The sequence below is a fragment of the Thunnus albacares genome, chromosome 16 (genome assembly GCF_914725855.1).
Source record: "Thunnus albacares chromosome 16, fThuAlb1.1, whole genome shotgun sequence".
NCBI lineage: Eukaryota > Metazoa > Chordata > Actinopteri > Scombriformes > Scombridae > Thunnus > Thunnus albacares.
This window is the reverse complement of record NC_058121.1, coordinates 13,777,221-13,792,878: the sequence shown is the minus strand read 5'-3', so window position 1 is coordinate 13,792,878 and position 15,658 is coordinate 13,777,221. Positions and strand designations below refer to the sequence as shown.

The following is a 15,658-nucleotide window of genomic DNA, read 5'->3' as shown; positions in this document are numbered from 1 at the left end:
GTGTTTGTGTGTGGCTTTTGGTGTGTGTGTGTGTGTGGGTGTTATTTGTGTGTGTGTGTGTGTGTGTGTGGCCGTGTGTGTTTGTGAGTGCGGGTGCGTGGGTTGTGTGTTTTTTTGCTGTTTGATGTTTGTGTGGGACTTGTGTGTTTGTGTGTATTATATATGTGCATGGACACATTTGTTATGTTTTTCCATCTTATATGTGTGTGTGTGCGTGTGTGTGTGTGTGTGTGTGTGAGTCATAGAGGTAATGTGGAGATGGAAATGTACTGGATGTGTATCAGGATGCCCCCAAGGCCCTTTTCTGTGGATCTCTCCCCTTTCTCCTCCACCTCCTCCTCCTCCTCCTCCTCCTCCTCCTCTTCCTCCCCTACCTGCCTGCACCACCACTTGAAACAGGAGCCTACGCAGATTCAGCAAGCACACACACACACTGAGTTTTCCCTTTGCCAGATTCTGCATCATCAAAGTTCCATCCACCTTGGTGGCGTCTTTGGAATGAATATGTCCTCTGTTTCAGTAATCGCACACACACACGTAGACACACACACACACACACGTAGACACACACACACACACACGTCTGTGGCCTTTCTTGTTTGATGCTAATCTGCTCTGTCACTGTGCTGGCCTAATACGCTCCCCATCTCCCTCCCAGCTCCTCTTTTGTCGCGATTGTTTCCCCCTTTTCCTTTCATATCCCTCCTCCCTCACTCCCTCTCGTCGTTCTCTCTTCCTTCTGTTGCCTCTCTCCTTTCATTCTTTCATCCTCCTCTTTTGCATGTCTTCCGTTATCCCCCCCCCTCCCTCCCCCTACCTCTCCTCCTCCTCCTCTTCTCCCTCGCTTTTTCCCCCCATTAGGAAGTTTTAATGGCATAATTGTCACATTCCTTCTGGCACAATGAACACCAGCGGTAATTAAAGAGCTTGCCGTTAATTACCTAGACCCCGGCTCTACTTTCCTCTTTTCTCAGCCCCCCTCCTGATCCCCTCTCTTTTTCTCTTTCTTCTCCGCTTCTCATTCGCTCCGTCCATCACCATCAAAGTCTTCCGAAACACACCCGGCCTCCCAAAGCCTTGACTTTGAGCAGGCAGCGCTTTCATGTGAGGACTCAAGTGAAAACTCTCGCTTAGTGTCCTTTTCTTTTTTTACTCCGCAGCCCCCTCTGTCTGTCTTTGAACCCCCAATGACAACACACATCATCTTTCATAAGACAGGAATGTGTGTGACCTGGTAATGGGTTAGAGGGAGAGGGAGAGGGAGAGAGAGAGAGAGAGAGAGAGGTGGGGTCTGATAAAGAGGCAGTTTTATGATGGCTCTGGGAAACTCTCAGATTTCCATAAGACAGACTAGGCCAAGTTTCCTCTGTCAGTGACCACTCCTCCCACAGAGGACACACACACACACACGCACACACTCATCTGTACACACAACTCTGCGTTTTAAAAGAGGAAGCCCCTATGATCTCTATGTGAGAGGGAGGTACCGGCGAAAGCAGTGAGAAGCCTTCGTCCACACACACACACACACACATGCACACACACACGCACATGCAGGTATCGTGTGTCCTCCCTTATCAGCTGCTCTTTCTCCTATTGGAAAAATGTCTCACTTCTTTTGTCCCTCTTCCTCTTTTGTCTGTCCATCCATCTGTCATCATTGTATTTGAATTGATAACGCCCTTCCATGGATACACAATTATCAGCTGTGTTTTTATTTTGTTCTTCAGCAAAACAATGACAGAAAACTTTTGTGAAGTTTGACTTTTCCACTCCGAGTTTCCTTACTTGGTTCTCCCCCTCCCTCTCCTCTGCCTTTTCCCTCTATTATCTCTCTTCCTCCCTCTTTTTTTACTGCTTTTCCTGCCACTGTCTCTCCATCTCCCTCTTTCTCAGCTCTCTCTCTCTCTGTCTGTGTCTCTCCTACTCTCCATCCATTACAAGAGCCACAGAGAGCTGAGAGCAGATGCTGTCTGTCCAACTGCCTTGCCCCATAGCATTGTGTGCTTCACCTCTCCTTCCCCCCTCTCTCCCTCGTTCCTCCTCTTCACTTCCCTCTCGGGGCTCCATTTGTTCTCCACCCAGAAAGGCTAATGTCTGTTTTCTCCTCCTCCTCCTGCTTTTCCCTTCCCTGTCTTACTCTCCTTCATTCCTCTTCTGGTTTTTGGGTTTCTCACCACATAGGGCATGGTGTGTTTGTGTGTGTGTGTGTGGGGGGGGGGGGGGGGGGGGGTTGAGGGAGGAGGTGTGTGTCTTTGACCGGGGTTCGACCTCTGGGAATTTGAGGTGAAAAGGTCACAGCCGTTGCACTGGATGCAAAGGGAAAGATAGAAATACAGATGCAGACGTAAACATGCATAAACTTCCACAAGTATATACACGCACACAGGTGTGCGGCTCTCAGCGAAAGGCTCTAGGGTTCTCTTTGAAAAGCGATTGAAGACAAAAAAGAGGTAGAAGACAGAGAGAGAGAGAGAGATGAAAAGCACGCAGTATAGATTTAGGTTCAGAGCTGCCAAAAATACTACCAGTACAATTTGCCAGTGGGTTTATGTCAACAACACACACGCACACACACCTCCCTTTACCCGCATCCCCCCCCCCCTCGTACCTACAGTATCTCCCATCATTCCCCTGGTCTCTCTCGCCCATTGAGAAAAGGTCTCAGAGCACCAAACTCCCCTACATTTATCATGCATGCATATTACAGCTGTACAGCACGCTGTCATATACAGCAACAAATAATAAGTACAAGTACTTGCTGTCTTTATATACACACATGCACATGCAAGCACTTGTTTATGAGATGACATTCACTATGAAGGCAGTAATAATGACCTGAGGAGAGGAAGCCTCATATCTATCGTTTTAAATGTAAACTGCACCTCAGACTTGATAGATGATCATAAATATAGATTGGGGCACAGAGTACAATAAGAAAATACGATACACTCGTACTCTTCGGTTTTTCAAACATGTCACAATACTGTAGTCATGAGTATATTAGAATTAATAACTAAGGGATGCTGATTGGCTTAAAGGGTCAGTTAACACAAATAACAAAAACAGATTTTACTTCTACAGGTTTTGAGATATTCATGTCGTTCACAATATCTGACTTTGCTCTAATACAATAGAGGTGATTTGGTGCCCAAAACATGTTTGTTGAGAAACTGTGTCCTTGTTTCTCTGGATAATTAACTGAACAAGCAAACAGTGAAACTTTGAACAGTTCATCATTGGAACAACTTTCTACTGAATAAATAGTCCCTATGAAAACTGTAGACTGATTTTTTGTTGATTATCTGGTGAAAATCTTGGGCAATAAAACCAAAACTATCTGCGAGGCAAGATATCACTAGCAGTAAGAGAGAAGATTGATTTTTTTGGGTGACCCTTTAAAGAGAGACTGATAACAACACAAGTGAGTTCGCTATCATTAAAAAAGATACTTCTCAACAAATCTTCAGATATTACCCTGGACCTTCACTCCGCCATGAGCGTCATTTGCAAGTTGTCTTATGGCTTTTTGATTCTCTTATTGAGAAGAGTTTGGGAAAGAATAGAAAGCAGGATCATCTGCTTCTCAGTGAATAGCCAGGGGCTATTGAGGGCCCCCGCTTGACGTAGCCTGACAGGTCTTTTCTTCACCATGTGGTGTGTGTGTGTGTGCATGTGTGTGTGTGTATGTGAGAATAAGCCACTTTATTCTGCGCACTGATTAAATGACCAGAGCTGTGTGTAGAGCCTGAGGGCACCAGGGGTAGCAAGGAATCACTTAAACATAAAGAACTACATGATCCCCTTTTTCCTTTTCTCACCTGCTCACACACACACACACACACACACACACACACACACACACACACACACACACAAATATATCCTCTCACTGCGCTCGTCCAACACTTGATTCTCCCTCCTCCCTGCTTTTCCATCAGTACTCCCCCCTCCTCCTCCTCCTCCTCCTCCTTCCTTCTCCCCTCTCCTCCCTCCTTCTTCCCCTCCTCCTTCTGTCCCTGGTCACCTTGTGAGGGGCAGCCTGCTCTGTGGCACAGCTGCTGATTATGTCATTATTTCTGGACCATTTTGGTCTCCCTCCGCATGTGTGTGTGTGTGTGTGTGTGTGTGTGTGTGAGACTAATGAAGCATGGCAAAGGGACTCATGCCAAAATGACCAGGGCGTGCTTCAGAGCTGCAGATGTGTCAGAGCACACACACACACACACACACACACACACACACACACACACACGCTTCCCCTTTTCCCTTTTGATGCCAAACTCTCCCTCCTTCAATCCAATCTGCAGTTTATTATTTTTCTTTCTTCTCTTGCCATCTTGTTTTCTCACTTGCCCTTCCTTCCTATCTCCTTCTATCCATCCATCCTCCCTCCTTCGCCGCAGCTACTTGCTCTCCATCCTTTATTGTTTGCCCATCCACCCACACCCTCCTTCCTCCTACCCTTCTATTCTTCCTCTCCCTCCCTCCCTCTGTTCTCCTCCTCTCCAGATGTCCTTTTCCTATCTTCCAGACTCCCTTGCTCCTTTCTTTCCCTTCTGCCTCCTGCTCTCTCGGCCTCCCTGAGCCGGGCTGACTTCCTGACCTCCAGAGGCCCCATTACACTACTCCATGACCCCCCCCCCCCTTGTTTAGATCCCTTTCTCTCAGCCTGTGTCCCTCTATCTAAGCTCAGACAATGAATTTTTAAGTCTCTGAACAAGGGCTTGAACTGTGATTTCTGGGTTCCCCTGCTGTTTGCTTCTGTGTACAGATTATTTTTATGTCTGTTGTCTGTAATTCTGGCTCAGCTTCATATAAAGCCAGGACCCGCATCACAACCCCCTATTTCTATAAACCAAAGGGGAGGAAAGAGATGTCAGAAGAGGCCCCTGACATGATATGAATTCACAGCCTGTGTGTGTAGGGGTGGGGGGGTTGAGGCAAGGAAGAGTAGAGGGAGGAGCGAGGAAGATGGGATAGGAGAGCGACTCCATCAGCGTCTTTGACCCTGTCCTGCCCTTGACTCCCCGGCAGAGGTGCACCTTGAGAAGAGCCCATGTGACGCTAGCGGCTCACGCTCGCATACACACACCAGACGGCAAGACACACACACGTATACACAGCAGCCCCCTCAAGGCTTCATTCTCTCAAGGCTATCAGTGGAGTGAGGGTGGCTGGTGTTTGCTCAGCTTTGAGGTCTGTTTCCTGTCCCAGCAGTCTCCTAAGCACCTTTACAACAACTTCATGAATGAGAGATTTGAAGAATTGAGGAGAATCTAGGGGATGTGTAAGGTTGTGAAACCAAAGAAAGTGGGAGAAAAAGGATCCACTACAACTCTGTCCTTTCTTTTCCTCTCTAGTTGTTTGGACTCTTCAGCCATGGCACAGTCTTATCAGCAGGAGAGGGGGTTGGGGTAGGAAGAAGGGGGACATGGGTTGTGTTTGCCCAAAGTGACAGTGTGGGCCAAGAGCTTATCAAGGCCTTTGTAGATTATTGATCGGAGCAGATACGTGAGGCACCGGGGCCTATGTGTGTTTGTGAGACAGCGTGTGTTCGAGGTTCGGAAAGCTCTGGCTTGACTCACTGAAATGTCACTGGCCTGCTCAACTTCAGTTTCAACTCTTGTTTTTAAACGTGTGTTTCACTGTTAGCGGAAGTGAGACTAATCTTAAGATTCAGTCACTTTAAAGATACATATTACACATCAATGCCAGATGACCCCACACAGATTCAACACACTACAAAATCTATAAATTCCCTGTCACACACACACACACCTTTACACCTTTGCCGAAAACCATGGGAAGTGTTGATGTTCCCAGGCTTAGTTGGGGTTAGGAATTAACCTAGCTGGCAGTGGGGGCTCATGTTGTGTCCCTGCATTTCATCCTTCAAGGCTACAGCTCACTAGCACACACACACACACTCAATTACACACACATACACGCACAAGCCTTATCTTCCAGGGTCTCGTCTTGTTTGGCCAACGCTGTGCAAATAGAAGGTGCAATACATCTCCTGACAGTTCCCAAAAGCAAGGGGGGGAAACACGTTGGCCAAACAAACAGCCAACCCTGAGTCACCGAGAGAGAAGAGATTTCTCAGGCTTTGCCGAAACACATGCAAAGACACACAAACACATACACTTGCACACAGTGTGTGTGTGTGTGAAACAGTAGCCTTTATTTGAAGGCTCGGGCCTCTGGCTACCTTTTTAAACGTTTGTCTAAGCAGTCTTAAGACAGGGGCCGCCGCTGGAGTGAATAGCTCCCAGCAAGCCGTCCACAGGCTCCTATTGTCCTCTGTCATATTTTATTATCTCATCAAAAAGCAGGAAATCCGATTCCCTCTCTCTGAAAAAGAGCTTATCCTTCTGTCTCAAAGCAACCTGTCACAAGAGAGAGAGATGGAGAGAGGTGGAGAGAATGGAGGAGAGAGTTGTGAGGGAGAGGGGGGGAGTCGGTGAATGAGAGTGATTAACTGCCTCATCGGTGTCTCTTGTCAGAGAAGTCCCTCTCTCTTTCTTGATATTTACACAACAAACAACAGGATGCAAAGGTTAGGGACATATATGTGTAGAGACCAGCTTTATGCCTCCTCTTTTTTTTTTTTTTTTTCAAATCAATCCCCTTTGCTGGTTCTTTTCTCCCTTTCTCTCTCTCCTTCTGTCTTCCTCTCTTCATATTGTGTTACACAGGGGGTAGAGCTACAATAATATCTCTTTTCATGAAAGCTTTTGTTTTTTTGGACCCCCTGCCACACACACACACACACACACACACACACACACCTTCCATCCTTTCTGTCTTTCTCATAGCCTCACACCTTCTCTCCAACAGAACTAAATCGCTTAGTTGTCTTAAACTTCCTGCCACACAGCCCCTGACATGACATGGCTTGTGTCATCATCTTCAAAATTTTCACACAAACATGTTTTCAGGTGAAAAAAAAAACACAGGTAAAGTATGCACCTAAGGCTAAAATGAAGATTTTTAAAAAGTCACAAAATTTAGCCGGCTTAGTGTGGACACACTCTCAGTCACCTCGTTTGCCTTTTCCAGGCGTCATTCCTTACACACAACTCTCCATCCCTCCCTCTCTACCATTTTTTGTCCTCCTCCTCCCTCCCTCTCTCCCTCCCTCCCTCTCTCCTCCCCTCTTTGTACATCTGTCCTTTAATTTTGGGCTCTGCTGAGAAGTTGTTAAAAAGCCCTATGAAATATGTATGAAGGATTGTGAGCCACGCGATTGGCCCCATTTACCGGACAGCAGAGCGAATGAACGGCCACACTGGATAATCCCCCACAATACCTCTGGAACAAAGGCCCAACAGCTGACCCTAGAGAGAGAGAGAGAGAGAGAGAGAGAGAGATGAAGGGGGGGGGCGGGAGGATAGAGTGGGACAAGGGAGGGGTTGCAAACAGTTTAGGCTCACTGCTGGTCAGGAGGCTGCTCGCTCACATACACAACTCACACGTACTCACAAAACAAAGGCTTACGGGACAGGAATAACTCCCTCTGTTCTGTCGCTGCGCTCTCTCTCCTTAGACTCTTCTCAGCCCCTCCTTCTCTCGCCATCTCTCTCTCTCTCTCTCTCCCTCCCTCCTGTTCTCCCTCTCTCGCTCTCTCAGTCAAGAGGATCTGAAATACCAATACCCTTTTCTCCTTGACATTGCGTTCTCCTTGCAGTCAGCGTTTTGCTGTCCTTTTATAGTCAAAACGTCAGGAGAAATTCCATGCAGGAATATTCTTAGTAATGCGGCACTCCCTGCGTCTAACGGCTACGGCGCTGCGCTGCACTGGCCCGTTAGCGAGGTCTTTTGGGAAAAGTGTGCGCATGCCCGTACGCACACATACCACTCACACACAAAGTTGCCCTCGCGCCGGGGTCATTGTGCCAGTATTTCAGAGACGACAGCAGCCCAAACAATGAATTATATCCACTTCTATCCCACCCGGGGGGAATTCAATATTTGGGGAATTGGGTTAGCTTGTGTTTTCTCTCTCTCTCTCTCTCACGTTGTCAAGCACACACACATACACACACACACACATAAAGCGCACAAGCTCCTTATTCACGACTCACCTTTTCACTCGAGCAGTGGACAGAGATATGCACACACACACACACACACTCACACACCAGACACACGGGCATCTTAGCCTCCATTCATCACCCTGAGGGGGGCGGGTGGCTGTCCCATGTGTGTATAAGTGTGTATATGTGTGTGAGAACAGACATGCCTGTGTGTGTACATGTCTGCGTGTGTGTGTGTGTGTGTGTGTGTTCCAGTGGCCACTAACCTTGCTGTGTCCTGACACTCCTGATGAGTATCTGCAGGACACTGGAGGAGAGGAGCGGAGTGGAGTGGCACTGTCAGGCATTTGAGCAAGCTGCTGCTGCTGTATATGTGTGTGTGTGTGACAGTGTGTGTGTTTGTGTGTGTGTGTGCGTGTGCGAGCATCAAGGGAGGCGGGCAGGGAGACAGTCAGCATTATCCAAGCAGGTGACCCCTGAAGGCTGCGTCGCCCTGGAGCTTTGAGTCGAGGAAAGAGACTCAGCCAAATACACCAAGGTAGCTTGTGTGTGTGTGTGTGTGTGTGTAGCGAGCATTATGTAGAGCTCTGTCACAGTACAGGATGTGTCATCTCCTTGGCACAAGGAGGTGTGTGCGCTGGTGTGTGTGCTCACGCCTGTATGAGCGCGCGTGTGTGTGTGACAGAGTGTTGGCTTGGGGGAAGGTGTCACAGATCTTTGCCAGACTAATCATCTCCATGGTGTCGGTGAGCGCTGCTGTCAGGGACACTAAAGAGGCGGCGTGTCTCCCCGTTCCCAAAGCATTTAGTACTTCCTCTTTCGCCAGCACCTCTCCGCCGCTCTTCACTCTGCTCTGTTGTCTTGTTTGGTCACAGATTTACAGTAGGACTCATAAAGATGTGACGCTCGCCGTGTTGCGGGGAGGGAAGTGGGAGGTGTGAGAAACCAGAGAATTCGCAAGAAGTGACTTTTCTCAGGCCGACACCTCAATCGGCTTTTAAGGAAGTAGATACTCAAGAGACGGGAGATTTATGGTTTTACATCCACTGTCAGCATAAGGACAGTGCAAAATGCAATGATGTGGGAGAAGTTATTTAAGTCCTGTTCATTTTTGGCACAGACAATGTTAAGTGACTGGCAGTTGGAACACTTGGACGGACATGAAACTCTCTCGGTTGAATCATCATGACAAATGATGAGCAACTGCAGTAGAAAATATCTGGCTCTTTAATAAAAAGTCAAAAAGGTACAAGCCTGTGTCCATAAAAACTTAACGTGACATTAACTTTGACTCTGAAGGAGCGTTTCAGTAAGAAATATCCTGACAGCGAGTGGAAGCTACAGTTACACATTGTAGAGACCTGATAAAACATTTTTTTCAGTTTGAAACAAATAACTTTCAGACTTTGAGTCTATTATTGATGATTTTGGCCTCTATGGTGCAATGTTTTGTTCACTTTTGCTACTAGAAACCTTTCTGACTGGCAGTGGTAGCTGAGGCTCATGGGTATCGTAGTATTTAGAGCCATTCACCATACCAAACTGACTGGAATGGTTATAATGGTGCAGATGAATGACCATGTCTTTCTTTCCTTTGTCTTTCAAGGTCCCTAATCGCTTCCTGGAGGTGGCTGAGATCACACTGAGAGAGTTCTTCAACGCCATTGTGGCCGGCAAAGACGTCGACCCGTCCTGGAAGAAGGCCATCTACAAGGTCATCTGCAAACTGGACAGCGAGGTCCCCGAGATCTTCAAGTCCCCCAACTGTCTCCAAGAGCTTCTACACGAGTAAATCGATTTCTCCTCCTCCTCGCTCGACGCTTTGCGCTTTTTTTTTTTTTCCTCTGGTTTCATAGAATTTCAGAATGATATTCTCTTTTGTTTTATTTTTTTCCTTTTCCCCACTCTACTTTTGATTTCCTGTTTTTTATTTTATTTTTTATTTTTTGAATGTATGAAAGTTATGAAGTAGCATTCCCAATCTGAAGCCTCTGTGGCAGTTCCTAAATGACCTAGCTATTGTGTTGTTGTTCTTATATGATAATTATCATGATGGTTATTATTTGTTTTGTTTTTCTATGATTCTGCTGAACTGAAGAGACTCTAATCTTATTGGGTGTTTTTTGGACCGTGTGAACCCTCATCCGTTTGGCCTGTTGTATGATCAACACTAACTAGGTCCTCAGTGTGTGGAAGGAGTTTCTGAATTACACTACTAAGAACATAGGCTGGGTTCCTTATAGACTTCACTCGTGACACCCAGGGGTGTCCCTGCAATCCAGTGGGTCTCCCACCCAATGAACTGTCCCTGCAAAGTGGGTGCCCAATAGACTGTGCTACTGAAGATGTCCCCAAACAGGACAGTCACACACACACACACACACACATGCACACAAAAACCAGGCCTAGTGAGGTTATTGACTGGACTAAGACTGGGCTCGTGGTACTGGTCTGTACTGGTCTGTGGGACTTGGACTGGTTTCAAATAGCTACTGAGCTCTACCATGTTTTGAAGTGTGTTTTCCCTGCAAGTAGGGCATTGTGTTTATTGGGTGTACATTATTATTTTGATGATCATTATTATTGTTGTTTATGATTATTATTATTTGTCATCACTGCTTGCTGAAGATTGGCACTTCGAGATTTGTTTGTCCCTTGATGCCGTTGCAGAAAAAAATAAATTATTGCTATTAATATTATTCCAAAAGAGTTTAGATTCTGAAATATTTTGCCCACACTTCCTCCTCTCCTCCCTACTCTGTTTCTGTTTATCCGTCACTGAAGTGAACTTTGGATCTGTTTTCTTTGTTTTGTTTTGGTTTTTTTTTTTTTTTTTTTTTGGTGGTTGGGGTCTGGGGCAGCATGCCTGGAAAGTGTTTTGATTTTGGGGGTTTTAAAGTGGGCTTCTCCATTCGCTTGTAGTGACGAGCCTGCACTGCATAGGACCAGTCTGACGATGCTTAGAAAAGGAGTTAGGATTACAGAAAACACATGAAGTAAACGGTGCAGAAGAAGTGCGGCCTTTTAGTGTGTCACTTGCTGTCTTTTTAATGGCTAAATTTCTGTAGCCACTCCAGCTTTGGCAAGTAAACTGCTGCCACCGAAAGAGTCATTTGTTCAGCTGTCAACAAAATTGTTCATCTACTTATCTGTTCAGGATTGGTGAACATACACAATAATAACTGCATAGTTTTTTGTCTTTTGTATAATAAGCACTATTTTGACTGAAAGGCTCATGTGTGAGATACGGTCAGCCTGTGTATATGGCAGGCTTTCATTAACCTATACAAGGTGTAAATTACATTATGAAGTTATTTCAATAGCAGTTGATACTTGAATATATCACAATACTGTGGCAATCTAAAGTACAGTGTCGCTGAAACAATAGATAATTGAATACATATGAACAGAAGCATCATAGAGAGGAAGATAATTCAAGGAGGGCAAAGAGAGAGGTGAATAAAAGCTGAAACACAGGCGTTCATTAATTTAGCTTCGAGTGGAATTTCCCCCACAAACAACACACACGCGCACCCACACACACACACACACACACATAGCTCCTTCCCTCCACATTCACCTGCCTTTGAGTGATCTAGCTCCTCTCTCAATGCAACAATACGAGGTCGAAGGTGAGCACTCACCCCAGGGGTAGATGGAGAAGCTCTCAGCACTACAAAGAGCGGGGACAAAGGCACAGCGCGAGGAGCAACATGCACCTGAAACCCTCCGCTCTGTCCCTCCGTCCCACACTGGCAGCTTTTAAGACCCAAAGTGTGATTCTGTTTAAGCCACTGTGCAATGTCAAAAAAAACGCCATTCCTTTCACTTCTACCTGAGATTCTAATACCAGATTTTCCACTTGAGTTGTACGTGTATATCTATAATTTTATTACTTTCATCCGCCCTCTCAGGCTTTTAAGAATTTTTATAAGCAATTAGTCTTAGCTGCCCTTTTGATGAGGTAAGTTTGATGCAATGAGAGGGCCAGAATACTTTCTGGAGTGCGTGCGAGCTGGCTGTTGATCTCACCTTGGCGACATTGGCTTATAGTGTGTCTGTGTGTCACAAAAGATCAAAAGGGGCAGGTTGCTTAACCTGCTGACTTGTCTAAGCGAGACAAAGCGCCTGACAAAAGGAGACAGCGAAAGACAGAGAGCTACTCCCTTCATTATCTCCCCCTTCTCCTCCTCCTCCTCCTACTCCCCCCCACCCCCGGACAGTGTTCTTCTTAAGATCCGGAGCCCTGAGAGAGCAAGCCGGACACCTTTCTCACTGAAGGATGGGCTAGGCCCTGCATGTCTCAGAGTCTCAAAGCACCAGCCAAAGGCTCTAAAGCGCCGCAAACAAAGGAGAAAGGAAAGGACACTTTTATCTGATGCACAGATTATTATCGCTCCACACCCTCCCCCTTCCTGCAACCCCGCCCTGAAGTTAAAGAGTTCCTGCGCCTAAAAAGATTAATTCAGGATAATGAAGATTTATGTGAAAAAAAGGATTAGAAAGAACCTTAATACCGCGTTGAAAATATTTTTGTCAAGTTTTCCTTTTCTGGGGTCGTTTGATTTTTAGCATAACATTATTAAAATACATATATAGTCTTTTTTAAGAATTGTAAAATACAAATCTATGGGAAAAAAATATATACTGTAGTGGAAGTTCTTTGGAAGGCACTGTTAGAAATTCTTTCATAAAAGAAATCTCGAGGGTATTTTTAGTGACGGCTTTGTTTAAATCTGTATTCTGAATAAGTGAGTTGTTGGTAGATTAGGAGCAATAGTTGTAGGTTTTTTGCAGGTTTTGTGACCAGTTTTCTTTTGGTTTCTTTACCTTTTTGTATATTGTGCTGAATGGCTGTCTTCTCCTTGAGATCAGAAAAATAAACTTGGAATCTGTTTTCAGAGTATGAACTATTGTTGTTGCTACTGTAAATACTGTCAGGATGAAACAAAGAATAGCTGTACAGTTTTTTCTATTATCACTCAGAGTGCTATGGGGGTGAGAGTGGTTAAAAAAAGAAGGATGAAAAAAAAAAAAAAGAGAGATGACCCGCTCTCTCCGACTGGACTCATAACCACTCTTCCAAAAAACCCACAGAGTTTTTTTTTTGTTTTGTTTTTTTTTTTCCCTGCCATGCCTTTAACGGGGGTCTGTTTCCCGTCGGCAGTGCCCTTGAAGTTGCACCAGCATCCGTTTCTTTAATTTTTGCTGACAGAACGATGCTTTATAGGCTAGCGGTCGGGTAATGATGATGTCACGGAGTGGCCCGTTGGCAGTCTGTGGACCCGGTCTCGTCCAAAAAACAAGGGCAGACGCCGCCGACGCAGCTCTAGATTTGACCTGGGAGAGAGACAGGAACTCATTGTCATCAGAAGACTAGTGTCATGGAGGGGGCACATATTGTACAGTAACAGTTTAAAAAAAGAGACTGCAGACAGAAAAAGCGATTTATACCCTTTTTTTACTGGGTTCAAACTGTTGGGAAAAGTTTGGACTTTTGTGGAATTTCTGTACGCTTTGCATCGTGTGTGTGTGTGTGTGTGTGTGTGTGTAGATGTATATGAGTGTGTGTCTGTGTGAGAGAAAAGACCTATTATGAGAACCTGTGAACCAGTGAGTGACACAATTCTCAACACTGTGGCCCCTCCCCCACCCCTGGGATCGCCATCCTGACATGTAAATGATTCTCATTAAGCGTTGGCAACGTGGGTTTGGTGTGTGTGTGTGTGTGTGTGTGTGTGCATGTGTGTGTGTGTTGCGATAATTTCCTCTGATCTGTTTTCTGACCTGTTTGAAAGGGGTTTTTGTTTCTTGATGCTTTCAGTAATAATTCTTTTTTTTTTTATTATTATTACATCGCTCCTCTTTTTTTGTAAATATCAATGATGTGGACTTACAGTGATAAAAACTGCCTTTGTATAACTTAGCAATATGTTATGTAAATAGTGTTTTGTTGATGCTTTTTGTATGACATTATTATTCGATGCTAGTGCAGTAATTCCAACTGGAACAGCCATGTTTCAAATACAGTCTGAATAGTTACACACAGATTGTAAAATAAAACTCATGACATGGCTGCTTTTTTTCTGTTATTGGTGTCTATTTGTCTTGCAGATTTTGTGTAATTTATTGGTTTAATTTATCCTAATTTATTTGATGTTGTTTTCTTTTGTTTTTCAAACAGGGAAGGCTGTACTGCATTTCATTAAGTAGAAACCAACTTTAAAAGATTTTAATCCTACCTAAAAGTGAATTTTAAAAATAGTATTCTAGCGTGCTCATTCGATGATAAATGGAGATCTTGGCAGCTAAATGGAACTGGACAGTTTAAAAAAAAAAAAAAAAAAAGGTTGTTATGTTTTTGTTCCTGGACAGGGCCGAGGGTGGGCTAGAAAGCTGAAACTAGTTTGAAGCAGTTTTGTATTTTCTCTTGAGATTTTTTCCCCTGTATTGCTTTGGCCCAGCCCAAAAACAACCAGTAGTCAAATTGCCTTTCGTGCCTTCACCCTCTATGAACTGAATGTATGTGCAGTATATATGCAAGCTTGTGCAAAATGAATAAAAAATGGAAATAAAAATGAAAAAGAGAATAGAAAATGTCTGATGTTTGTCATTTATTTATATCATCTTCCATTCATATACGCATGGAAAAGTGTGTGTGTGTGTAATGGGATTATTACTAATGCTTAAGTTAAATAAAGATACAGTATTAAAAAAAAAAGAAAAAGATAATTTGTTCGGTGTGAGTGAATCAGAGCTGCTCTGCTCTCTGAGTGATCCAACACACTAATGAGGGGTTTGGCTACAGAGTGCCAACCTCCCATTCTAGTTTTCTCCACAGGCTCCACAGACGACTGCAGATGCCGCCTCATCAGGCTAAATGCAACAATTGCCATGCCCAGGGACACACACACACACACACACACACACACACACACACACACACACACACACACAGAAATGACACAATGAAATTGTGTCTTCAACCTAAAACAGTTGAATTAAAAAAACTGAAAAGTTTGAAAAATTTAAATTGTGTTTTGTAGATTTACTTAATAAAGACAATAAATAAATGTTTAGATAAAAGTTCTTCTTTGAAAGACAAGCCTCTTAGAAATGGGGTTTGTTTGAACTAATTAATTGTATATGTGTGTGTGTCTGTAGTTGTTTAACTAGTGAAATGTTTGAATGTGCAGGTACATAAAAACAGTTGTAAATCCAGGAGAATCTCATTATTCTTCTAAAATGATTTAAATGACATATATCAGCCACAAAATAACCATCCACAATTACCAGAATAGATTTTGATATAAGATACATCTTTCAAAAAAAAGACTCTTCTTATATTTTACATTTTGTGTTGCTGGTGAGTTTGGAAGTCAGTCCATAAAAAAGAGAATATCTTTAAAAGGGTTGGTGTGTTTTCTTTGCATCATTTTCCTTTTTTCTCATCATGACCTCTGTTGTACTTTCCACCACGCCTGAACGTTTTTCTGTTCCTTTTCTTCCTTTTGTTCTTGCCTGACTGCCTTTCACTCTTTTTGCTTTGATGCTCATTTTTGGAGTTGCTTCTTTTGTGTCTTTCTTGCTTGCTTGCTTTTATTCTTTTTTTTTTT

At 44.3% G+C, this 15,658-nt stretch overlaps 1 protein-coding gene across 3 annotated transcripts in view; it reads left to right on the top strand.

The window, feature by feature from the left end:
• Window positions 1-14,471, top strand: part of LOC122999705 (prospero homeobox protein 1-like) — a 38,512-nt gene extending 24,041 nt beyond the window's left edge. For all 3 annotated transcript variants that reach the window (XM_044376859.1, XM_044376857.1, XM_044376858.1), the window contains exon 5: window positions 9,649-14,471. In XM_044376859.1, coding sequence (XP_044232794.1) covers window positions 9,649-9,834 — 186 coding nt within the window. In that variant the 3' untranslated portion in view covers window positions 9,835-14,471. The remainder of the gene's footprint in view (window positions 1-9,648) is intronic.
• Window positions 14,472-15,658: the final 1,187 nt, after the last annotated feature.